This window comes from Trichechus manatus, unplaced genomic scaffold (genome assembly GCF_000243295.1).
Source record: "Trichechus manatus latirostris isolate Lorelei unplaced genomic scaffold, TriManLat1.0 scaffold00008, whole genome shotgun sequence".
Classification (NCBI taxonomy): domain Eukaryota; kingdom Metazoa; phylum Chordata; class Mammalia; order Sirenia; family Trichechidae; genus Trichechus; species Trichechus manatus.
The window spans coordinates 522922-547973 of NW_004443944.1; the positions used below are offsets into that span (position 1 = coordinate 522922).

General features: G+C 51.2%; 1 protein-coding gene across 2 annotated transcripts in view; it reads left to right on the top strand.

The window, feature by feature from the left end:
- The first annotated feature begins 21 nt into the window (after positions 1–21).
- The window catches only part of GMEB2 (glucocorticoid modulatory element binding protein 2), a 31418-nt gene continuing 6387 nt past the window's right edge, over positions 22–25052 (top strand). Inside the window, exons 1-6 of one of the 2 annotated variants that reach the window (XM_023742581.1) lie at positions 22–234; positions 11560–11742; positions 17632–17729; positions 18791–18921; positions 23145–23248; positions 24147–24304. In XM_023742581.1, the coding sequence (XP_023598349.1) occupies positions 11618–11742; positions 17632–17729; positions 18791–18921; positions 23145–23248; positions 24147–24304 (616 nt within the window). In that variant the 5' untranslated portion in view covers positions 22–234; positions 11560–11617. The remainder of the gene's footprint in view (positions 235–11559; positions 11743–17631; positions 17730–18790; positions 18922–23144; positions 23249–24146; positions 24305–25052) is intronic. The other variant, XM_004370172.2, reaches the window with a different exon arrangement.

Consider the following 25052-nt stretch of genomic DNA (forward strand, 5'->3'; position numbering starts at 1 on the left):
GTCAGGGCGCGACGGTCCGCGTCAGGCGGCGAGGGCGGCGAGGGCGGCGGCGTTTCCTGCCTCCATCTTGGGCGCCGCGGCCGCGGGCGGAAGGTGGGCTGCTGGGCGCGGGCGTCCCTGCCAGCCCCGGCTGGCTCTGCCCGCCGCCGACGGTTGGGGAGCGGTGCGAAAGGCCGTGTCGTCTTGCCTTGAAATGGACTCGTTGATATCAGCCGAATTGATACGGAGCCCTTGGTAGGAATTGATGAATGTGGAGTCATTGGTAGCAAACGTATTGGTGTGGACCCGTTGGTAGGAACTATTTTGATGGGGGCCTGTTGGTAGGAATTGTATTAATGTGGAACCATTGGTAGCATCCATGTTGATGTGGATCCATTGGTAGGAGCCATATCGATAGGGACCCGTTGGTTGGATCCATGTTAATGTATTAATATTATTACATTAGTATAGAACCATTGGCAGGAACCGTATTGACAGGGACCGATTGGTGGGAATTGTGTTAACGTGGAAATGTTGATAGGAGCAGTATTTATGTGGACCCATTTGTAGGAACACGTTTCGATGTGGACCCACTGGTAGGAACCGGATCCCTGTGGACCCATTGGCACGAATTGTGTGTAGCATAGATTCATTGGTAAGATCCACAGTAACGTAGATCTACTGGTAGGAAGCGTATTTCTATGAACGGACTGAAAGGAATTTTATTAATATGAATTTATTGGTAGAAACCATAACAATGTCGACCCATTGGTAGGAACTGTATTGATATGGAGCCATTGATGGGAAAATGTTGATACGGACCTATTGGTGGAAATTATATTAATATGGATTCGTTGGTAGCAAACATATTGGTGTAGACCCATTGAGAAGGCCACCACTTGTCTGTCATTGTGTTATACTGTGGTGGCTTGTGTGTTGCTGTGATGCTGGAAGCTATGTCACCAGTATTTCAGATACCAGCAAGGTCACCCATGCTGGACAGGTTTCTGGAAAGACTAAGACTAGGAAGAAAGGCCTGGTGATCACTTCCAGAAATTAGTCGATGAAAACCGTGCAGATCACAACAGAACACTGTCCACCGTAGTGCTGGAAGACGAGTCCTCTAGGTTGGAAGACACTCAGAATACATGGTGGACACAACAATGGACTGGAACCTGCCAACAGTGGTGAAGATGGGGCCAGACTGTGCAGTGTTTCTTTCTGTTGTACACTGGGTTGCCATGAGTCAGAGCTAACTTGATGGCACCTAATGACAGTAACACTGGCAGGAGCTGTACTGATGTGGACCCGTTAGTAAGACCCATATTGATATGGATTCCTTAGAAGGAACCATATTGATAATGAACCTATTGGTAGGAACCAGAGCATTACGGAGCCAGCAGTGACCATCTGTGCTCCGTTAACTTTATAATCCATTAGTTAACTGACTTCTCTGGTGAACCAGAGTTGTCTGTGTTTGTTAACATTTCAATACGGTAGAGTTTCAGTTAAACCGTTTTTATTAAGAGTGAACTGAAATGAATCTAACAAGGTAAATGAAGCAGATTGCAATGGTTTCTTCACAGGAAACATGTATTTCTGGGAGGACACCCTGGGGGTGGGAGGGGGGATTCGTATATATGTACGAACGTAAGTGCTTTTTATGGATGTAGAATATTTAGGAAACTATTCAAACATTGGTGTCGTGTGTCGTCGAGTCGATTCCGACTCTAGCAGACTCTCTAGGACAGAGTAGAACTGCCCTACAGGGTTTCCTAGGCTGTAATCTTTACAGGAGCAGATTGCCAGGTCCTTTCTCCTACCGAGCAGCGGGTGGGTTCAAATCGCTGACCTTTCGGTTAGCAGCTGAACGCGTAACCATTGTGCTGCCAGGGCGCCTTGTATTCAAACCTAGGCCTCACAATAATAACCTATTTCATGTTCAGCTGGGAAGGAGGCTGCTCGAAGGTCTTCTCAGAGCCAGAAGATAAGTTCAGGTGAACTGGGGTTGCCTGGGTGAAGCCAGGCTGGGTACGTATGGAGGGCGTGGTTAGGACAGGTGAGCTGGTGCCTTTGCCGCACCTGAGGAGGACGTGGTTAGGACAGGTGAGCTGGTGCCTTTGCCCCACCTGAGGAGCACGTGGTTAGGACAGGTGAGCTGGTGCTTGTGCCCCACCTGAGGGATGCTGGGCTGCCCAGGGTCTGCCTCTTCTGATGCTTTTCAGGAGAAGCTGGAAATTTGGGTGTTTTGATGTGAACTCTAAACTTTCAAAAAGTTGGCAACAAATTAAAAGTTTTCGAAACACTGTGAAGGTCAAAGAAATCGTGCATGTGGGCCACTGGTTTGTAACCTTTGATACGTTTCCAGCAGTACTTTTTTATCAAAGAAAAATATTTTTTATTAGCCCTGAAGACATGGAAAGCCAGATATTTGACTCTGATGTACTGGCCGCACAGTAACATTTTTGTTTGTTTTATTGTTGTAGTTTAAGTGAAAGTTTACAATTCAAGTTAGTCTCTCATACAGAAATTTATATATACATTGTTATGTGACTCTAAACGCTCTCCCCATGCTGTGAAAGCACTCTCCTCCTTTCCACCCCTGATTTCCTGTGTCTATTCAACCAGCTCCTAACCCTCTGCCTTTTCATGTCACCTCGGGACAGGAGCTGCCCATTTAGTCTCATGTATATATTTGAGCTAAGAAGAAGCACGCTCTTCATGAGTATCATTTTATGTCCCATAGTCCAGGCTAACCTGTGTCTGAAGAGTTGGCCTCAGGAATGGTTTTAGTGCTGGGTTGACAGAATGTTGGGGGGCTATGCTTTCTGGGGTTCCTCCAGTCTCAGTAAGACCATTAAGTCTGGTCTTTAGAATTTGAGTTCTGCACCCCACCTTTTTGCTGCTCCATCCAGGACTCTGTTGTCTTCCCTGTCAGGGTGGTCATTGATGGTAGCTGGGCACCATCTAGTTCTTCTGATCTTAGGCTGATGAAGTCTCTGGTTTATGTGGCCCTTTCTGTCTCTTGGGGTAATACTTTTCTTGTGACTTCGGTGTTCTTCATTCTCCTTTACTCCAGGTGGGTTGGGACCAGTTGATGCATCTTAGATGGCTGCTTGCAAGCTTTTAAGACCCCAGATGCCATTCACCAAAGCAGGATGCAGAACATTTTCTTAATAAACTTTGTTATGCCAGTTGACCTGGATATCTCCTGAAAGCATGGTCCCCAGACCCCCACCCCTGCAACTCTGTCCCTCGAAGTGTTTGATTGTATTCAGGAAACTTCTTAGTTTGGTTTAATCCACTTGTGCTGACTTCCCCTGTAGTGCGCACGCTAACGTTTTTGTCTTGTTTTTGTGTATTTATGCTTAAGAGTACTATTTTAAAGACATTTTTCATAATTTATTGACTTCAAAATTAATTTGGCTCAATTCACGTTAGTAAGGAACGTAAACTTTGGTGTTGGAACTGGGTTGGGGTCCCGGCTCCTCCACTTTATTAACTGGGTGAACTTGGACAAAACTTAGCGTTCCCAGTCTCCGTTTCCTCCACCACAAATGGTGCCTGGATCATGCTTACCCCCTGGAGACGTGGATCAGAAGCAGGGGGCATGATATAGTACCTGCTGTGCAGTTTCTTTTGTGTATAAGAATTATTGTATCAGGGACTTGAACTATTTTCTGTGAAGTAAGTGCTGTGTGTTTTGAAAATTTAACATAGTTGCCATTGGAGAGGCAGGAACTCAGTTTTCTGCATTTACACAAGGTAAGGCTCTGGGAGGCAGACCCCTCCTTTTGGCAGCTTTTGGTGGAAGTGCGACTTTCATGGCCTTGCCGAGCTCACCCTCATGAAAGTATAGGTACCCAGGTAAGACAGCTGGACCGTGAAAATCAGCATGATAAAACTAGTTATCATGGAGTTGATTCTGACTCATGGCAACCCCATGTGTGTCAGAGAAGAACTGTTCTCCATAGCGTTTTCAGTGGCTGACTTTTCAGAAGTAGATTGCCAGACCTGTTTCCAGGGCTCCTCTGGGTGGGCAGGAACCACCGAGAATCAGCAGATAGGGACATACCGTTTCAGATGCAAATTTCAAGTGGTCTTTATTCATGGTTTTTTTTATTTTTAATTTTTTGTTTTGAAGCCTAAATCTGGAACACCAAAGTCGTGCTCGTAAAAGAGAAATTATATTTTAGAAATATTAAGTATGTCCGTCAATGTAAATGAATCCATTGTTGCAGCTTTTCTGGCTAGAAAGCATTTAACGACAGTCCTCTGGCGACCCTGGCACAGGCGGGCCGCTTCAGCAGCTAGAAAGGGTTCACGTGTGAGCCCCCCATGCCCCATGAAGACATTCTAGTAGATAGCTGCTGAGTTTAAATTGGGATAATAATAAATGGCTCATAGCATATGAGGACGTTCCACATTTTTTAGTACAGATGTTTTTTTCTTGATTTTTAGACATTGCTTTTTTCTTTCGTTGTCAGTTTTCTACACCTCTCTAAAGCAGGAAAAGGAAACTATTTTCTCGTCCCTAGTATGTAATCAGGACCCCTGGTGGCATAGTGGTTAAGAGCTCAGCTGCTAACCAGAAGGTCAGAGGTTCAGCTCCACCAGCTGCTCCACGGAAACCCTATGGAGCAGTTCTGTTCTGTCCTATAGGATCGCTATGAGTTGGAACTGACTCGATGGCACCTAGGAAGTATCTAATCAAGTCCTTACGTGTAGGCGTCTTCTACTTAACACTTTTAGTCTGTTCTCTGTAGTGAAATTACTGTGTATTTCCTAGTTGAATGTTCTTTTGGTTGTTTGGCTCTTGACGCTTTTCCCTTCCCCTTCTTACCCCAACTTGCCCGAGGCCTGCATTTTGGGAGCCTGTCCTCACCAGCTTCTGTGCCAGGGGTTGAACAACACACTGCTCCCTGTGGTCCAGGCTGGCTTTGTGCGGGGGAAACAGACAAAGATGAACCAGTGGGCTTCTGCACAAGTGTCTCGCGGTTCCCACAGTTTCTTCTTGCTGCTTTTTGTTTGAGAATGTGCCTTTTCTAGACAGTCTTTAACAACTTCACTCCCTCTTCAGAGCACCTGCATTTCTTGGTTTCCTGGATTTTTGCATCGGGGATTAATGATGAGAGATGCGCTGTCATTTGTGACTGGTGGCCAGAAAGTCATAGCTCTTTCTTTTCTCCCATTGATCTGCCAACTGATACCCTTCCCTGCTGACTTAGAGTTGCTTGGAGATCTGTCTTCAGTTAGGAAGAAGTGGAGCCCACGGAGACTGCTCCGTGCCGGTCAAAGGATGTGCGTATGGAACAGAGGAAAGGAAACTAGGGCTGATCTGAAGACCTTTTGTTCTTCTGCAAACTCTCCCTCCCCCAGCAGGCAGTCATAAAAATGTTGAAGTGCTAGACAGTGTAGATTAAGTCTGAATTAGCAAAAACCTTGAGCTCTTGAGGTCAGGTTTTGAAATTTCTAATTAGGCTTAATTACAGTGAACTTGCTGGGAAACGGCAGATTGCAGAGGCCTGTAGGTGTGGGTGCCTCTATCAGAAGAGTTGTGTCCAGGGGGCTGAGCACCAGCAAGCTGTCCGTGGTCCTGTCTGTGCTCAGGTGGGGATGGGCGCCAGCTGTGTGCCAGAACAGATGGGCCCGGCTCCTCCTTTCCGCCATGCTGATGGTTGGGTATAGCACTCGGGCAGGTGACGTCATTTGTAATTATTTTTGAGAATCACGGCACCAGATTTGATCTAGGCCTTTAGTGATTGCTCTTTGGTTGTTCAGTAAGGATTGCTTAGCCCTGTCCTTCGAGGTTCTTTAAGGTTGCTTTTTTCCCACGTTGTAATAAGTTAAATAACTATCTTATAGGATCCTTTTATTGTTATGGCAGGGCAAATTTATTCACCTGTCCTTTCTCGCTACAGTTCTGAGGATAAGTTTTCTTTTTATTTTATTGTGCTTTAAGTGAAAGTTTACAATTCAAGTTAATCCCTCATACAAAAAGTTATACATACATTGTTATGTGACGCTAGTTGCTCTTCCTGTACTGTGACAGCACACTCCTCCTTTCCACCCCTTATTCTCGTCCATTCAACCAGCTTCTAACCCTCTCTGCCTTCTCATCTCGCCTCTGGACAGGAGCAGCCCATTTAATCTAGTGTCTACTTGAGCTAAGAAGCACACTCTTTGTGAGTATCATTTTATGTCCCATAATCCAGTCTAATCTTTGTCTGAAGAGTTGGCCTCGGGAATGGTTTTAGTTTTGGGCTAACAGAGAGTCCGGGGGCCTTGTCTTCTGGGGTTCCTCTAGTCTCAGTCAAACCATTAAGTCCGGTCTTTTTACTAGAATTTGAGTTCTGCACCCCACTTTTCTCCTCCATCAGGGACTCTCTATTGTGTTCCCTCTCAGGGCAGTTATTGGTGGTAGCCGGACACCATCTAGTTCCAAAGACAAGTTTTCTTCTCTGAGTCGTGACCATTCAGGTTGCTTTTGATCAGCTCCCACTGAGGGGCTGGAAGGCCTCTCTCCCTGAATTTTCAGGGCCACATGGTACCTAATTTTCCCCCTTTAAAATGTTTGTTGATGTTTTATGCACACGTAGTTAAGTAAGATATCAAAAGTACAGAAAGACAGCGAAAAGGTCCCTTCCCTCTACCTTCCCACCCTGAGTTATGCGGTGAGTTCACCTGTCTCTTTCCTGGCTGCCTGGCCACCGTGTTCTTTTCTTGGAGGCACCACCTGTGTCAAAATTCTTGAGGCGCTGACTGTTCAGCACCAGAGGGAGTCTCCCGCTGATAAAGTGTATTCAGAGACTTGAGAACCAACTTAGATTTGGGAATAAAGAATTGGCTTCCACGTGTAGCAAGAAATGATAGAGAACTATTTTTGTGAGAAAAGTTCTAAGTTAGATGAGTCAGCCAGGTAATTTTTACTCAAACGTTTTAAACATTTCCAAACATTCAAAATTCTTTGCTGCTGCTGTTGTTAGGTGCTGTCAAGTCAGTTCCGCCTCATAGCTATCCTGCGTACAACAGAACGAAGCACTGTCTGGTCCTGCGCCATCCTTGCTATGTTTGAGCCAGTTATTGCAGCCGCTGTGTCAGTCCATCTCATTGAGGGTCTTCCTCTTTTTCACTGGCTTCTACTTTACCAAGCATGATGTCCTTCTCCAGGGACTGATCCTTTCTAATAACCTGTCCAAAGTACATGAGATGAAGTCTCGCCATCCTCGCTTCTAAGGAGCATTCCGGCTGTACTTCTTCCAAGATGGATTTGTTCTTTTTTCTGGCAGTCCATGGTATATTCGATATTCTTTGCCAACACCATAATTCGAAGGCATCAATTCTTCTTCTGTCTTCCTTATTCATTATCCAGCTTTTGCATGCATGAGAGATGATTGAAAATACCATGGCTTGGGTCAGGCGCACCTTAGTCCTCAAAGTGACATGTTTGCTTTTTAACACTTTAAACAGGTCTTTTGCAGCAGACTTGCCCACTGCGATACGTTGTTTGAGGTTTTTTTTTTTTTTTTTTTTTTTACTTTAGGTGAAGATTTACAGAGCAAATCAGTTTCTCGTTAAACAATTAATACACATATTGTTTTGTGACATTGGTTGCCAACCCCACGACATGTCAACACTCTCCCCTTCTCGACCTTGGGTTCCCTGTTACCAGCTTTCCTGTCCCCTCTTGCCTTCTTGTCCTTGCCCCGGGCCAATGCGCCCATTTAGTCTCATTTTGTTTTATGGGCCTTTCTAATCTTTGGCTGAAGGGTGAACCTCAGGAATGACTTCAGTACTGAGTTAAAAGGGTGTCCAGGGACCATACTCTCCTGGTTTCTCCAGTCTCTGTCAGACTAGTAAGTCTGCCCTTTTTTTTGTGAGTTAGAATTTTGTTCTACATTTTTCTCCAGCTCTGTCCGGGACCCTCTATTGTGATCCTTGTCAGAGCAGTCGGTCGTAGCCGGGTGCCATCTAGTTGTGCTGGACTCAGTCTGGTGGAGGCTGTGGTAGTTATGGTCCACTCGTCCTTTGGACTTATCTTTCCCTTGTGTCTTTGGTTTTCTTTATTCCCCCTTGCTCCAGATGGTGTAGGACCAGTGGAGTATCTTAGATGGCCACACACAAGCTTTTAAGATCCCAGACGCTACTCACAAAAGTAGGATGTGGGACATTTTGTTTATAGATTATGTTATGCCAGTTGAGCTAGATGTCCCCTGAAATCATGGTCCCCAGCCCTCAGCCCAGTAATTCGGTCCCTCAGGGAGTTTGAATGTGTCTGTGAAGCTTCCATGACTTTGCATTGGTTAAGTTGTGCTGACTTTCCCAATATTGTGTACTGTCTTACCCTTCACCAGAGTTATCTTATCTATTGTCTAGTTAGCGTTTTTTCCTCCCAACCTCTCCCCTTCCTAGTAACTATCAAAGATTATTTGTTTCTGTGTGTAAACCTTTTCATGAGTTTTTATGATAATGGTCTTGTCATGGATTGAATTATGTCCCCCCAAAAATGTGTGTATCAATTTGGCTGGGCCATGATTCCCAGTATTGTGTGGTTGTCCTCCATTTTGTGATTGTAATTTTATGTTAAAGAGGATTAGGGTGGGATTGTAACACCCTTACTAAGGTCACATCCCTGATCAAGTGTAAAGAAGTTTCCTTGGGGTATGGCCTGTACTACTTTTTATCTTACAAGAGATGAAAGGGAAGCAAGCAGAGAGTTGGGGACCTCATACCATCAAGAAAGCAGTGCCAGGAGCAGAGTGCATCTTTTGGACCCGAGGTTCCTGCACAGAGAACCTCCTAGTCCAGGGGAAGACTGATGACAAGGACCTTCCTCCAGAGCCAACAGAAAAAGTCTTCCCCTGGAGCTGATGCCCTGAATTTAGACTTCTAGCCTATTAGACTGTGAGAAAATAAATTTCTCTTTGTTAAAGCCATCCACTTGTGGTATTTCTGTTATAGCAGCACTAGATGACTAAAGCAGGTCTCCTACAGTATTTGTCCTTTTGTGATTGACTTTTTTCACTCAGCATAATGCCCTCGAAATTTACCCATATTGTGAGATGTTTTGCAGATTTATCATTGTTCTTTATCATTGTATAGTATTCCGTTGTGTGCATGTACCATAGTTTGTTTATCCATTCTGTTGATGGGCACCTAGGTTGTTTCCATCTTTTTGCTGTTTTGAATAATGCTGCAGTGAATATGTTTATTTGTGTAACATTTCTTATTTTTCTAGGATCTATTCCTAGGAGTGGTATTGCTGGATCGAATGGTATTTCTAGCTTTTTAAGGAAGTGCAATATCATTTTCCAAAATGGTTGTACCATTTTACATTCCCACCAGCAATGCATAAGAGTTCCAGCTCCCTGCAGCCTCGCCAACATCTGTTATTTTTTGTTTTTTGATTCCTGCCAGTAATGTTGGGGTGAGATGGTATCTCATTGTAGTTTTGATTTGGGTTTCTGTTAGCTGCCTGATCATTCCTGAAGTTTTAAGCTTCCCTTTGCTATAATTTTCCTTCTCCCTGAAGAACTTTCATTACATACGTTTTAAAGCAAGTCTGCCTGAAACCAATTCTCCTGATTTTCGTTCATCTGAAAATGTCTGTATTTTGCATTCATTCCTAAAGGATATTTTCACTGGGTATAGAATTCTGGAAAGGCAGTTCTGTTTTTTCATCCTATTGAAATTATTTCTTGCCTCTGGCCTCCATGGTTTCTGATGAGAATTTTGCAGGCATTTGAATATGGTTTATGCATAGTGTCCATGTAGGTAATGCGTACTTACTTTCTCATGTGTCTGCTTTTGGATTTTTTTTCTTTGTCGTTGGTTTTCAGCATTTGATTATGATTTGAATGTCAGTTTTTTTTGCATTTCCCCTGTTTGAGGTTTGCTGAGTTTCTTAAATGTGCAAATTTATGTCTTTCACTAAATTTGGGAAGTTTTCAGCCATTATGTTTTCATATTTTTTTTTCAGCTTAACACTTTTTCTCCTCTCCTTCTGGAACTGCAATGGCATGAATGTTCGCTTTTCAACATTGTTTCGTATTTTTTCTGGGGCTGTGCTCATTTTTTCCCAATCTTCTCTCGCTCTGTTATTCAGAGTAGATAATTTCTATTGATTCATCTTCATGTTCACGAACTGTTTTCTCTGTAATCTCCATTCTGCCATCAGGCCCATCCAGTGAAGTTTTTGTTTTGCTTCTTGCATGTATCCATTCTGAAATTTCCATTTGGTTATGACTTCTCTTTCTCTGCCAAGACTTTCTGTCTTTCCACATGTTTCACGGGTGTTTGGCTTTGCTCTTGGAGCATGGGATAATAGTTGTCTTTAATGTCTTTGTTAATTTCAGCGGTCATCTCAGCGGTTTCTCTTCATTATATATTTTTTGAGAATTGCCAAGACTTTCCTGAGTCTTTGTATGTTGAGTAATTTTGGATTGTATTCTGTGTACTGAATGTTATGTTATGGGACTGTAGGTCATGTTTAAATCTCACGGAGAATGTGGGTATTTTTGTTTTAGCAGGAAATTGCCTTGGTTAGAGTCAGCCTGTAAGTTTCAGCCTGCCTGCCATGGGCTGGGCTTCTTACGTTGGTTTTGTTCTCAAGCCTTTGCAGTGCTGTTTGGATCTGTGCTGTGTGTGCTCCATCCAGAGGCCAGCCAGAGACCCAGACTGGCCATGCCTGTGTTCAGGTCTACAACCTTTGGTTTGTCATTTAGGGTCAGATCCACACACATTCGGATTTGGGATGACCCAGGAATTCATACAAACTATATGGAATCTCCTTCTGCATTTCCTGCCTCTCCCTCATCTCCCACACACTCTCGGGCTCCAGGGCCCCTTCCTCGTCCTCTGGCTAGAAATCTGGGGCTGTGTCCCCTCTCTGCTGCACATTTCTTGTGATGGGGTCTGCCTCTGCAGCCAGGCTCCGGGAGGGGGGAGGGAGAGAGCAGTGGGGGTCCCTGTCTGTTCTTTGAACCATGTCTCTAGTCAGAGAAAAGGGTTCGCCTCCTGCAAGGTTTTAGACGCCCAGCCGTTGTCACCACTGCTGCCATCATGGAGTTGCAGCAGACACTGGGCTTGCCTGAGAACAGGGCCAGGGCAGACAGGAAGGGAATACACACAGTACAGGGTATTTCCCCTCTCTTTGTCTCGCGTGGGTTTCCTTCTGTCTGTGAGTGGTGCGCGTTTCTGGGAGGCAGGCTGCCTTTGAGTGCAGGCCAGGAGATACAGAGGGGCAAAGTAAAAACCAGGAGACTCACCTTGGGATAATCCTGGCCTCCCTCCTTAGTCCTCTTGTTCTCGTTCAGTTTCCAGGGCCTCTGAGGCTGCTCTGTGTATCTGCTTGGGGCTTTCAGTTGCATCCATTGGGAAAGACAGGGTGGGTTGTGCTCGTTCCATCTGAACTGCAACCAGAAGCTCTATTTTTTGCTGTTAATTATTGTCGGAATGTAGTGGGCTGAGACTTAAAGGTGGCTCTTTGGAGGTGTTTAAGGATGATGCTTACCCTGTGTTTTCTGTGCAGATGTGGAGACCACCCTGTAACCCTCTGTCCTGCTTTGTTCTTTTGCCCAGGACTTGGGACCCTGGAGGAGTGGCACCTCTGTCCCCTGGCGTCCTCTTCGGCTGAGCCATGGCGACCCCGGATGTGAGTGTGCACATGGAGGAGGTGGTGGTGGTGACGACACCTGATACCGCGGGCGACGGTGTAGAGGAGGTGAAAACAGTGCTGGTGACAACCAACCTGGCCCCACATGGGTAAGGACCACACGCCTGCCTGTTCAGGGCCTAGTCAGAAGGGGGCTCAGATGGGTTTACCTGTGGTGCAGCTGGCATTGCAAGCATAGGAGGCAAGCTTCCGGAGGGTTTTCTTTTACTTACGTGGAAACGCCCTATCGGTCAAGAAGATCCAGCTGTAAAGCTTGTAAAGACTGGGGCACCTCATCTTCTGTCCCTTGCCTGCATCAGCACCACCACGTGTTTCATTTCAGAAACACGTGATTTCTCTTTTGATGAGGTGGAGCAGGAGGGACAGTTGGGACTGTTTTTCAGAAACAAAGCTGGAGAGCCAGTGATTTTCCTGACGTCCCTTAGGATAACGTAGAGTGTTTTCTTCCCAAAATCGTATAGTAGCTGTCCAACTAAAATATTAATTGGTAAAAAGACCGTCTTTAGTTTCATCCCTTTCACTGCCCCACAGGCAGAACAGGAGCTGCACATCATCGAGTGGTTGAGGAACCGCTCCTCCCCGGGAGCTGCCACCTTCCACTCCTGTTTGGGGGAGACAGGGAGCAACAGGTGGGCCTGAGCAGGGCAGCGCTGCTGCACCCCTTCCTTTCAGGCAGGGACATGGTTCCTGGGGTTCTGGAACTGGGGCACCTCTTCCTGTCCTCTCAGCCTTGCTGTCTGTCTGCGTGTTGCGTGTTCATACTGGCCTCAGCTTATCACAGAGCGAGGGTGAGCTGTTGACTTTATTCCTGCCGACAGAACTTCTGAGAGGAAGGTTCTAGACCCAACCCGAGTCATGCTGCCCCACATGGGGAGGAGGATGGAGCTGTGTGGCAGACCCAGTCTGGAAGGCTCTTTCTGCCTCCATTTTCATGCTGCCCACCACCTTGGGGGAGTCCATGCTCATGGACCGACCATGCGGAACTGCCCTCGTTCAGTGGAGCCCGCTTTGCGTCGTCTCCCCAGGCACCACCCCTGGGAGGGGAGGAGCCTCTGGGTGGTTCCAGCCCCACAGTGACACTTCCCCTCTGAGAGCCCAGACATGGTGCAGTGGAGCACAGCCGTCCCCGGGACCCCTCAGACTCCGGGACCCTCCTAGGGTCGTAGCAACTGACAGTGTGTGAAGGGGATGGTCTGTGGCAGCCACGGCAGTCAGGGCGCGTCGTTTGGAATTCTGCTTTTTCCACGCAGCTGGCTGTGTCCTTCAGGTCAGGCCCACAACAGTCGTGGTCACGCTCTGGGGAACAAGTCTGAATGGAGGAGACAGCCCCCAAGCAAGGGCTCCCACACACGTGCACAGTTACCTGCTGTGGCAGGTGCTCTGGAGGAGAAGCGCAGGGGCTGTGCAGAGCGCAGTCTGGGATGCGGCATCACTCTCCAGACCCAAGTCAGGAAGGAGGCCCGTGTGGCTGGAGCATCAGACCACAGGCAGAGTGACCAGGAAGAGCTGAGGAGGGTCAGGCTGGAACGGGAAGGGGGCTCAGCCTAGCCCAGTGGAAAGCCTGGGAGATCACTAGAAGAACAGACAGGAGTGGAATGAAACGGAATTGGGCTGGTGTTGTGGGACCGGGAAGGGGTGGATTGGGTTCAGCCTGGGGCACGTCAGATTTGAAATGCCAGAGAGCCCCTCAGGTGGAGAAAGCAGGGCGCATTGGGATGGAGCACCTGCAGTCAGAGGGATCTCAGCTAGGGACAGATGTGTGTCGGAATTGCAGCACACAGGTGGTTTTTGAGGACAAAGGTGTGTCTCGGCTGACCTCCAAGGAGCTGCCAACATTGGAGGTTAGGTGGTGGATGATCCTGCAAAGGGGACTGGCGGGAGGGCGAGCCTGGAGGGAGTGGGCGCGCTCCTTGCTGCTAGAACAGCGGCTCAGCTGGAGGCAGCAGTTCAGCTGGAGGTGGAACAGTGTGGGGCTGGGCAGCATGATGGGGTGGAGGGAGGAAGTGGGTATGCAAGGGGAGACTCAAAGCTTGGCTGGGACGGGAGGGGGAGACTGGGGGGCTTTTTAAATTAGGTTTTTTAAAGGTCGCGGTCAAGGTGACAGTAGAGGCGTGGGGTGGCTGGCCCTGCTCCTTGAGGTTGCACCCTCTGCCAGGCTGGCCACACACAGCTTCGAGGGTAGAATAAGACTCTACCTCTTGGTGGGAAGAGCTACAAAAATATCATGGCCATTTCTGCAGTCTCCTGCGGTCTGTGCCCTTGCCCAATCCCTTCTGTTCCTCCCTCATGTGGAACGCACTCACCCTTATCCCGGGGTCTTCCAGCTTCAGGCCTCAGGCCCACGACCTCCTGGGCTGCACCGGTGGGGACACTGGAGACTTTCTGGAGGGAGCACCTCTTGATCCACAGACTCCAACTAAAACCATGAGTTACTCCCCTACCCCTACCCAACATACAAGGGTGGGAAGTGGGAGAGGGCCCTGTTCAAAGCCACAGGCAGCAAGGGTTCTTTGAGGTAAGCCTCCTGCTGCTCTGGGGGAGTGTCAGTGCCTCGCGATCCTCACGAACCCTTTGCCAGATGGGTGTTGCCTTCCAGCCCAGGGTCTCACAGCCACACTGGGGTTGGTCTCTGCCCTGAGGCCACTCCCCACTCAGAATCTTGGCCCGCAGTTAGGGATGCAGAGCAGCTGGGCCCCTCTGCCCCCTCTATAGTCCTGGTTCAGTGGACGCTTCTTTAGCTCTCTCCCAGCCCTTACCATCTGAAGCTAAAGGAGACCCTGTGCCCTCTCTGGAATGTCCTCCCTGGGGCCCACAGGTTCGTTAGGTATTTGTCCATCGTCCACGCAGCCCTGGCTCACTCTCGGCCGGTTGTCCTTCTGCTCCATAGCTCAGTGTCCTCTCTGGAATGTTCCTCCCTGGGGCCCACAGGTTCGTTAGGTATTTGTCCATCGTCCACGCAGCCCTGGCCCACTCTCGGCTGGTTGTCTCTCTGCTCCATAGCTCAGTGGCCGTTCTCCACGCCGACCAGAGCAGCACCTTCCCACTTTCCCAGCCCTTCTGACAGTTTGCCAGCTTCTCAGCCTTTGTCTCTCTCCCAGTCCCAAAACCAGCGCCCCATGTTTCGGGTCCGTGTAGTAACGGCAGCCCACTTCTGGTGCAACTTCTGTGGCAGCTTTCTCTTGCTATGTGGCAAGCCAGGACAAAGCCCAGCAGGCTGGCAGATATGGGGTGTCAGCAGGGGCGGCTGGAGCCTCTCTCCACGTGGCTCCCCCTCCAGGAGGCCTGGCGTTCTCGAGAAGGTTCCAGCAGCAGGCCTGGCCGTATCCTGTAGGTTAGCGCAGGTCACAAGGTCAGTGCACAGTGAGGGGAGATACCCCCTCAAAGGTAGCAGCTGTGAGGAGAGGTGGTGCTGCCTCCCCTGTGAGAAGATACCTGGTAGCTGAGGGATTTATCCCAAAGGACCCAGACCCCTTCCTTTCCTTCTGTGGGAAATCTTTATCTGAAGTTGGGAGCTGAGCTGGGGGAGTGGAAGCTCGCTGATGACTCTGTGGGCACTGCAGTTCTTCTCTTGTTGGAATTTGGGGGAGGAGTGGGCTGTGCTCATGTCTGAACCGGGTGGGGCTGCCATGGCAACGGGCCACTGCGGGATGCTTGGGTGGTGCTTTGTAGAGCTCCAGTGGTTTACACACACGTTTGCTTTAAGCAAAGTGGAGGTTTTTCAGACAAAGTCTGAAAGGCAAAGTCTGGTCGATTAGCAGCTCACCCAGAGTGATGGAGGAGATTCCACTGAAGTGTTCCCTGTAGAAGGCTCCCCGTTGCATTCTGCCCTCAGGTTCAGTGGGCTACCTGCCAGGAGCAGGGGCACCCTCGGCGGGAGCAGGGCCAGGTGGGAGGCGGAGGCCTGTGTGACACCGGTCATGAGGCCTGGAGCAGGTGTCACGGAGCAGGTGTCCCGGTGGCCCTGACCAGCAGGCGCAGCCAGGGGTGTGTGGTGGGCAGGCTGGCCAGGGAGGCCTCACAAGAGGACAGGTGCTAGGTGTTCGCTGAGAGCTCGGACACTGCGGCGCTCTGCAGTTGTGCCTTCCGCCCTCCAGTCCCCGTGGCGGCCCTCGTTTGGTGCTGGAACCCGAAGAACAACTCCTTGTCGGGACGCGCGGCGCCCAGGAGCCGCTCCTAGTAACGTCTTTGATTTTGGGCGGAGTTCTTGAAGTGCGGCCTCCGCACACAGGCTCACACTACAGACCGTCGTCACAGGGGAGCTGACCTGTGGAGCCACCCAGGTCCCTCCTGCCTGTCTGCTCGCCTCCACGAGATGGCACCCTGTGTTCCAGCCCACAGGAAGCCTTTGCTGCTCAGACAGTTCTGCAGGGACCCTCTGTGTGTGGGGCTATGGGTCGCTGCGGGCTGGTTACTGGATGCAGGCTAGGGGCTGCCAGACTGAGCGGCACGTGCCCTGAGCTGGTGACAGAGCGCCCTCTGCGCCGCAGCCCGGTTCACGTGGTGCTTCCCCGTGTCCACACGCCTGGTCTGCTGTCCATCTTGTAGGTTGTCTGGGCCAAGTGATGGCTCTCGGTCGTGTTTGCCTGCACGTCCTCTTACACGTGATGAGCCATCTTCTGGAAGGTTGGGACACTGGTCTTTCTCTTCGCCCAGGTCTCTCTAGGCGTAGCTGGTGGATCTGTGGGAGCTCTTTAGGTAACATACGAAAATCAGCTGTTTGACTTGAGTATGTTGTAGACATGCCCCTCGCCCCCCGCGTCTGTCTGTCTCTGTTTGGTTGTGATAGGATGTATGTAACAAAGCATTGGCCATTTAACCATTTTACATGTACAGTTCGGTGACGTTAATTGCCTTCATCATGTTGTACAGCTGTCACCACTGTTTCCAAAAATTTTTGTCACCCTTCGCAGAAGCTCAGTGCCGCCCAGCAGTGGCTCCTCCTCTTCTTCTCCTGCCCCTGGGAGTCACTAATAAACTTGGTCTCTGCACTTGCCGCTTGTAGATGTTTTGTATAAGTGGGATCGTAGGACGTTTGTCCTTTTGTGTCTGACGTCTTTTGCTCAGCACGTTCCCCAGGTTCGCCCATACTGTAGCACGTATCAGAGCTTCATTCTCTTTGTGGCTGAATCTTTTCCCACGCGTGGCCACGCCACTTCTGGTTTGTCCATTCACCCGTGATGGACACTTGGGGTGTTTCCACCTGTTGCCTGTGAAGGGCGCTGCAGTGAACATTGGTGCACAAGTGTTTGTTTGAATACACGTGTTCGTTTCTTTTAGGTCTATACCCAGGAGGGAGATTGCTGAGTCGTGTAGTAATTCTGTGTTTAACTTTTTTAGGAACCAAGTTCTCTCTCTCTCTTTTTTTTTTTTAATTTGCTTATCATTTTCTTTTCCTACACGGACATTTTTTAAGACAAATTTATCAGTACTTCTGGGTTTTGTGTCACGTAAGAAAAACTTTCACCCCTTTGAAATTAACTTGAAATTGTTCCTCCTTTGCTTTTAATACTTTTCACGGCTTCCCCTTACATGTATGTTTTAATTCACCTGTGACTTCCTTCCGTAGGAGAGGAGGTTGGGCCGCGGGTGGTTTGTTTCCTTCTTTCTGAAATGGTACATTTTCTGATAGTTTCTCTGACCATATGAAATCATGGAAGAAAAATAGTTTCATTAAGGGAAGATGTGGAGTGTGCAATTTTGGCTTCAACCCTCACTGCTTCCACGCATCTGTGGTGCCATTTCCCGTGCCAGGTGCTGTGCTAGGCGCTAAGACAGCCGCCCCTGGAACCAGCACTGTACAGAGAACCACCTGCTCCTGGGAGGCACGATGGCCAGCTGCCGTCCCTGACCTGCCCGGGCCCTGCCACGTGCGAGCTGAAGGTGCAGCCGAGAGCCCAGTGGTGGGCCGACACGGACCCCCGAGGGCGCCACGCGCTGCTGACGGGCTGACACTGCCCTCTCTGTTCCCGGTTTTCCAGGGGCGACCTGACGGAGGACAGCATGGAGACAGAGAATGCCGCAGCGGCCGCAGCTGCTGCCTTCACAGCCTCCTCGCAGCTCAAGGAGGCTGTCTTAGGTAGGAAGCCTGCCTCCCCCGTGGCCACCACAGGGCAGCCCCAGAGCTGACTCATCCCGAGCAGGGGGCTTCTCAGGGTGTGTGGGTGACAGCTGGAGATGAGCAGGGCCGCTCGTCTTCTCAGATTCAAAAGCCACCGCTGTGGCAGGGGCCCTTAGCGGGGGGACACCCAGCGTACGGAGTCCGCCAGCTGTGAGTCCACATTTCTGCCCGAGACGGGTGAGCGAAGAAAGGCCGCCCCAACTGTGCAGCCCTTGCTCCCGTGGGGATTTTGTCATCTTGTCTCCGCTTCTGTATCTGTTCTGCCTGTACTTAACTGTAACTATCAGTGAGCGAAGCAAAAGTTCTTCTTAACACCTTTGATATTTTTCTGGTGCTTAAGATGAAGGGCCCAATTAAAAAAAAAACAAAAAACCTGTTACCGTTGAGTCGACTCTGACTCCTAGCAACCCTGTAGGGCAGAATAGAACTGCCCCATGGGGTTTTCAAGGCTGTAAATCCTCACGGAAGCAGACTGCCGCATCTTTCTCCTGTAGAGTGGCTGGAGTTCAAATGCACATACCTTTCGGTTAGTAGCTGAGCAGTTAACTGCTGCACCACCAAGGCTCCTCTGAAGGGCCTTAGAACACTGTAATACCTTAAAAATAAGTTTCCCTGTAATTATTTCGGAGCCTTGGTGGCGCAGTGGCTAAGAGCTCAGCTGTTAACTAAAAGGTCAGCGGTTTGACTCTACTAGCCACTCCTTGGAAACCCTATGGGGCAGCTCTTCAGGTAAACAGTTGATTTTATTTTCTTAAGTGGCTCTGCCATAGAACCATACCTGAAAGGAATTGTATTGTTACCACTCCAGTGTTTGCTAAGTGGGTTTTGTGAATAAGAATCTCCCAGGAGCAGTGTCTGCCCAGTGGGAACCAAGGTTGTCCCGTCACCCCCGGCCTCGTCCATCTGTGGGCTGGCGTTTGTTTCAAGTTTTGGTTTCTGGGTTGGTGGCTGTTTTTCTGCTTTTGTGGGAAATGGTTTGGTGAGGTTGTAACTGATTTTCTTCTGTCAACACCTGTGAGAAGTGAAGGTGGCTGAAGAGGAGGAGAGCCTGGAGGCTGAGGTGGTGTACCCCATCACCTGCGGGGACAGCAGGGCCAACCTGATCTGGAGGAAGTTCGTGTGCCCCGGCATCAATGTGAAGTGTGTCCAGGTGAGGGTGTAGGGCAGTTGCCGGCTGCAGGAGCAGGGGTGCTGGCTGTGCACCGGGAGGTGAGCGGAATGAGGCCCTGCTCCGCGTGGCCTGAGTGCTGTGGACTTGACAGACAGGAGCCACACGTTCAGGGAGACCCTAAACAGAGGAGGGGCAGGAACGAGCCGCGAGGACGGGCAGGGCTGTGGCCTGTGTGCACAGTGAGGAAGCGCACTGGGGAGCTGCGACTTTTTCCTCCTGGATGAGGTGGTGGGAGGGAACTTGGATGCAGGCTCGCCCCCCGGGGGAGACCGCCTAAGAGGGACACTCTGAACAGACCCAGCCGGGATGATGAAGGGTGAGCGGGACACTCTGAACAGACCCAGCCGGGGCGAGGAGGGGGTGAGCGGGACACTGCACAGACCCAGCCGGGTGAGGAGGGGTGAGCGGGACACTCTGAACAGACCCAGCCGGGGCGATGAGGAGTGAGTGGGACACACTGAACAGACCCAGCCGGTGTGATGAGGGGTGAGCGGGATACTCTGAACAGACCCAGCCGGGGCGAGGAGGGGTGAGCAGGACACTCTGAACAGACCCAGCAGGAGCGACAAGGGTGAGCGGGAAAGTGTTTTTCTCCTGCCAGCGTGGTAGATCAGGTGCCTGCTCACCTCATGCCAGAAACAGCTGGAAGTGCCAGTGAAGTGCTTTTAGATGCATCTCCTAGATGGCTTCATAAGCTGGCAAAAAAGGAAGGACTCCTCAGGCTCCAGGGTGGAGTGCAGGTGGGTGGCCAATGAGACAGCCTTTGTCCTGAGGGTTTTCACCTCAGTTTCCTCATCCTCGTAGGCTGAGGGTCAGCAGACCAAGCCAGAGGGTTACCCGACGTCTGTGGTTTGGGGGGTGATTGTGCCCCACAAAGCTACTAACTTCAAGAGGGCTACTAACCCTCAGTGTAAGGGTGAACTACTGACTTCCTCCCAGCGCTGCCTTGGCCCCTGGGAGCACAAGGAAAACTCCCGCCTCAGCTTGTGGTGCTGCAAGCGAGGGAGAGGAAGGGCTCTTGAGAATTCTCGCGTGGTGGTCCATGAGGTCTGGCAAACCCCGAGCTCAGTGCTCAGTTGTGAGTGGTTCCTGCAGGCAAGTCCCCTAGGAGCTCATCTTTAACCCAAGTCTCAGTTATTTCCACAAAGCTCCAAGAAAAGGTGCATCTCACAGTAAGACAAGCAAACAGGAACACCAAATACACAAGGACAGAAGCAGCCTGAGCGTGTGCAGGCAGGAACGTGGACAGGCGAATCAGACCCACAGAAGCTCACAGTATGGGAATTTTGAGACAGAATATGAAATAATTATGTGTAGTTTGTTTCAAGAAATCAAGGAGGTTTGGACATGAGTAAAGCATAACCAGATTTGAGAAAACGCAACTTCTAGAAGTGAGAGCAGAGTTAAAGACTAAATGCAGCTTCTGGGAGTGAGCGTAGAGTTAAAGACTAAATGCAACTCCTGGGAGTGAGCGTGGAGTTAAAAGACTTAGCGTGCAGGTGTTGTGGCAGATTAGACATGGCTGAAGAGATCATTTGTGAACTGGAAGATAGAACTAAGGAAATTAATCCAGAATACAATCCATGGAAATTAAAAGATGGGAAACAAGCTAAAAATCACAGAGGAAAGCATGAGAGAGTCCAGGGCATCTATTTGCATTCTGGAAGGAGAGAAGAGAGAGAGGCTGAGAGCTGTCATAATCGAGGAAAGACATCAGTCCACGGATTCAAGAGACCTAAAAAATCCCAACCTGGATAAATAAAAAGAAATCTACCTACATTTCAAAAGCATCGAGGTGCCTGCTGGAAGGATTCTCACCGGCTGCATCTGGGACTTGCATCTCAAAGTACATCATGACATAACGCAGATATGACGAGAATCGACAAGTTCATGCCTGCTGCAGCACGTTTCACGTCATTTGTTCATAGCAAATAAACAGAGAAGGAACGCTCTGATGTTGGCACGCCAGCTGGTAAACACAGAAGGAGGGTGAGGTCAGTCCTCAGTGGATGTGCCAGCCCAGGCAGTGAGTTAGGCGAGGAGCACCCCTGTGAGCTGCCACTTAAGTCCAAACGGGAGACAGTTACTTGGCAGGTCCCCGAACCAAGTGGTTTGCATCACGGCAGCAGCGCTGGGATGAGCCGCTGTCATGTGCCTCTTGACATGTGGCGGGGTCTGTGGCTTCCCGCCACAGCGCATGACGGGTGTTGTAGTCAGGAGAGCACGTCAGACGGACAGACGGACATTCAGCACTGCACCTGGCCCGCATCTTCAGAAACACGAAGGTTGAGACGGACGGAGGCTGAGGAACCGTTCCGAGCAAAAGGAGACTTGAGAGACAGGACCACTTCATGCAGCACAGTGTTGGGTCAGATTCTGCATCAGGGTAGAAACAGCTGTAAAGGCTGTTAGTGGGACAGTTCTCATAATACGTTAACGGTTTCCTGATTGTGAGAATTGTGCGGTGGTTATGTAATAGAACCCGGTTCTTAAGAAATATGTTTGAAGAACTTAGAACCGCACGCCACCAGGGCAGTCTGCTCACTCTAAGGTTGGCGGAGTTCAAATGTCGTAGACGTGGTCGGCCAGCAGCAAACCACCACTGAAGTGCGTTCTAAGAAGGTGTTTCAGGCTGCAAGGAAGTGACTCCAGAGAGAAGTTTTGAGATGCAAGATGGCACGAGGAGGAGAGAAAGTGGACAACGTGAGGGGACTGAACAGAAGTGGCTGGAACGTCAGTGGTGCCGTGTGAGGGTGTGGAGAGACACGGCACACCACAGTGGGCAGGAGGGGTTCGTGGACCTGTGCCAACTCTAGACTCAGCACTGAGCAGGCCTGCTGGTGTCCAGTCACCTCAGAGAGCCTGTGGCTGCCCCCAGTAGGGGGACGTGAGGAGTGACCCGTCCATCAGATGGGTGCCAGGAAGGGAGGGGGTGATCAAAGTGCAGAGGAGGGGCCGAGGAGCTCCAGAGCACGTGGCGCAGGATGGAGGCGGACCTCCAGGTGGGCAGGGAGAGGGCGCGGGATGGAGGCGGACCTCCAGAGGGTGCCGGCCGATGGTGGCCGAGGAGACGGCGGGGCGTCTGCGTGAGGGTGGAGGTGTCTTCTAGATCCTGACACCTGGGCTCATGGCCCACCCCCCTGTCAGCTGAATGAGGGGACCAAGCGGCTTCCTGGACTCCATCCTCGTCTGCGACGGGACGGGGAGAGGAAGCATGCAGACCCACGAGGAACTGGGAGAAGCCTTGGACCTAAGACGGCTCCCCAGGCTGGGAATGCTTGCCCTGAGCAGTCTGGTCTTTGGGGTGAGATACAAGAGCTGGGGGTCTGTGCTGTGGCAGTCAGGTGATCTCCTGGCGGACCTAACTGCAGGCAGGAGGGTGCCCCGAGAGGGGAGGGACAGCAGGAGCCTGGGGGCTGTGGGGCTGGAGCCGAGCCCCACTTGGGCCCCAAGGGAGATGCTTCCGCCTACCCCCACGAAGCAGCACTCACGGCGGGCTGGTGCCGAGCCCTGCCTGGCACAGAAGCAGCTTCAGGACCTGTGGGAGCTTCCCTTTTTGCCAAGACCCAGTGATCCACCCACCGCAGCCTGCTTGTTTTCTAAGGAAAGGCAGCCTTGTTTTGACTCTTTGATTCCAATCACTGGTTGTTTAACAAGATTGAAAAGGATATTTTATCTTCTGAAGCTGTGTGAGCTCCAAGATAGGGTAAAGCTAGACAGCCCAGAACAGCCTGAGTAGGGTGGGTGAGGGACACAAACCACAGCTGGACGAGGAACTGGGCGAAGGGTGTGATTCTAGATGCTTCTGTGTCATTTTGTTTCTTCGTGTGGTGTTCATGGCGTGTGATACAGAGGAAAGGCGTCCCAGCTGGGGGCCAGGTGCCATGGCTTTCTGACTACTGTGGCCACCTCGTGTCCCGTCCACATGGTGTGCTTCCCCTACCGGACTTGGGGGCAGTGCCCTGTCCCCATTACTGAGACGCAGCGCCCTGTTTTTTACAACTGGCAGGAAGCTAGCTCCCCTACCCAGCCACCGAGCACAGTAGGGCAACTCCCGTTTTACCTGAAACGTGTCTTTCAACCACTTTGGTGCTCTTCCTGGGTCTGGGCGCCCGGCACAGGGACCAGGAGAGCCCTGCCGTGGCCTCGCCCATGACCAGGCCCCAGCCAGGCCTCACGCAGATGCTGTGCTTTCCCCACAGTACGACGAGCACGTCATCAGCCCGAAGGAGTTTGTCCACCTAGCCGGCAAGTCCACCCTGAAGGACTGGAAGCGGGCCATCCGCATGAACGGCATCATGCTCCGGTGGGTCTGAGGCACGCGACCGTGGTGAATGCGGGCAGGTGGCCAGGTTCCTGAGCGGCCGCGAGGCACACACCCTGGGCAACTCGCAGCAACATGCAACAGCTCAGACCTTCAGAATTTTATGCCAAATCTTTTGACTTCCAGAGACTACCTGCAGGCACCTGTGGCTCTCTGCCTGTTAGAGCACAGCCCCCACGTGCAGTGTCGGGTGGTGGCCCGGCACATCTAGCTGCTTGACGTGGCCTTTGACACTGTTCTTCCTCTTTGTCTTTCTTATTACACTTCCGGAGCCCTGGTGGCGCAGTAGTAAAGAGCTCAGCTGCTAACCAAAAGGTCAGCAGTTTGAATCCACCAGCCACTCCTTGGAAACCCTATGGGGGAGTTCTACTCTGTCCTGTAGGATCGCTGTGAGTCAGAATCGGCTTGACGGTAGTGGGTTTGGTTTTTGGTTTTTAGTACTCAATACTCAAGTGTCTGTAAAAAATGCGCGTGTCGTATATGAGTAGCTCAGTGGATTTCCCCAGAGTGATCGCAGGACCAGAGAGGGGACTGGCAGCCCCCGGACCTCCCTCACAGGCCTCTTTTCCCCAGCCCCCCCAGTCCGTGGGGTCCTGTTCTCCAGTGAGATGCCCGTGGGGGCCAGCACAGACCAGGTATAAGAGGGGACCTGGAGACGTGTGGGGGCCCCTGGGCCAGGCCCGGTGGTCCTAGCAAGGCAGGAAGAGCCGAGGGAGACTGGATGCTTGTCTCCTGCAGGCTCCACGGGAACCTTTGTCTGGGGCCTGGTCTCATCAAACTTCCCTCCCTCCCCCGGCTGGGGGACAAACCCTGCGGGGGGCTGCCTCATCTCTAGGTCAGATCCTACATGTGACACACCTGTCTCCCCCCCTCGCCACAGGAAGATCATGGACTCTGGGGAGCTGGACTTCTTCCAGCACGACAAAGTCTGCTCCAATACCTGCCGCAGCACCAAGATTGACCTGTCGGGGGCCCGCGTGTCCCTGAGCAGCCCCACGTCAGCCGAGTATATCCCGCTCACGCCGGCCGCGGCCGATGGTACGTGCCCGGCCGTGTGCTGTGTGGCCGCTGCCTTGTCACTGCCCCGCGCCCAGCTTCACTTTACCCGGAGTGGGCAGAGCCCTCACCACCCTGGCTGCCCCAGTGCTGGCCTGCTTCCTCTCTGCCAGGGGATGTCCTGCCCCTGCGTGTCCCCACTTGGTAGCGTGTCCCCATTCTCTCAGACTCCAGGGGGATGTGTGCACGTCTATGTGTGGTCACAGGCTGTGTGTGTGTGGGCATGCATGTGTGTGGTCGGGGTGTGCGTGTGGGCATGCATGTGTCCGGTCACGGGGTGTGCGTGTGGGCATGCGTATGTGTGGTTGGGGTGTGCGTGTGGGCATGCATGTGTGCGGTCACGGGGTGTGCGTGTGGGCATGCATGTGTGCGGTCACGGGGTGTGCGTGTGGGCATGCATGTGTGCGGTCACGGGGTGTGCGTGTGGGCATGCGTGTGGTCACGGGGTGTGCGTGTGGGCATGCGTGTGGTCACGGGGTGTGCGTGTGGGCATGCATATATGGTCGCACGGCATGTGTGGGCATGCGTGTGGTCACGGGGTGTGTGTGTGGGCATGCGTGTTTGTGGGCATGGGGTGTGCCTGTGGGCATGCGTGTGTGGTCAAGGGGTGTGTGGGCATGCGTGTGTGGTCGGGGTGTGTGTGCGGGCGTGCGTGTGTGTGGGTTGGGGTGTGCGGGCGTGCGTGTGCGGGCGTGCGTGTGTGGTCGGGGTGTGCGTGCAGGCGTGCGTG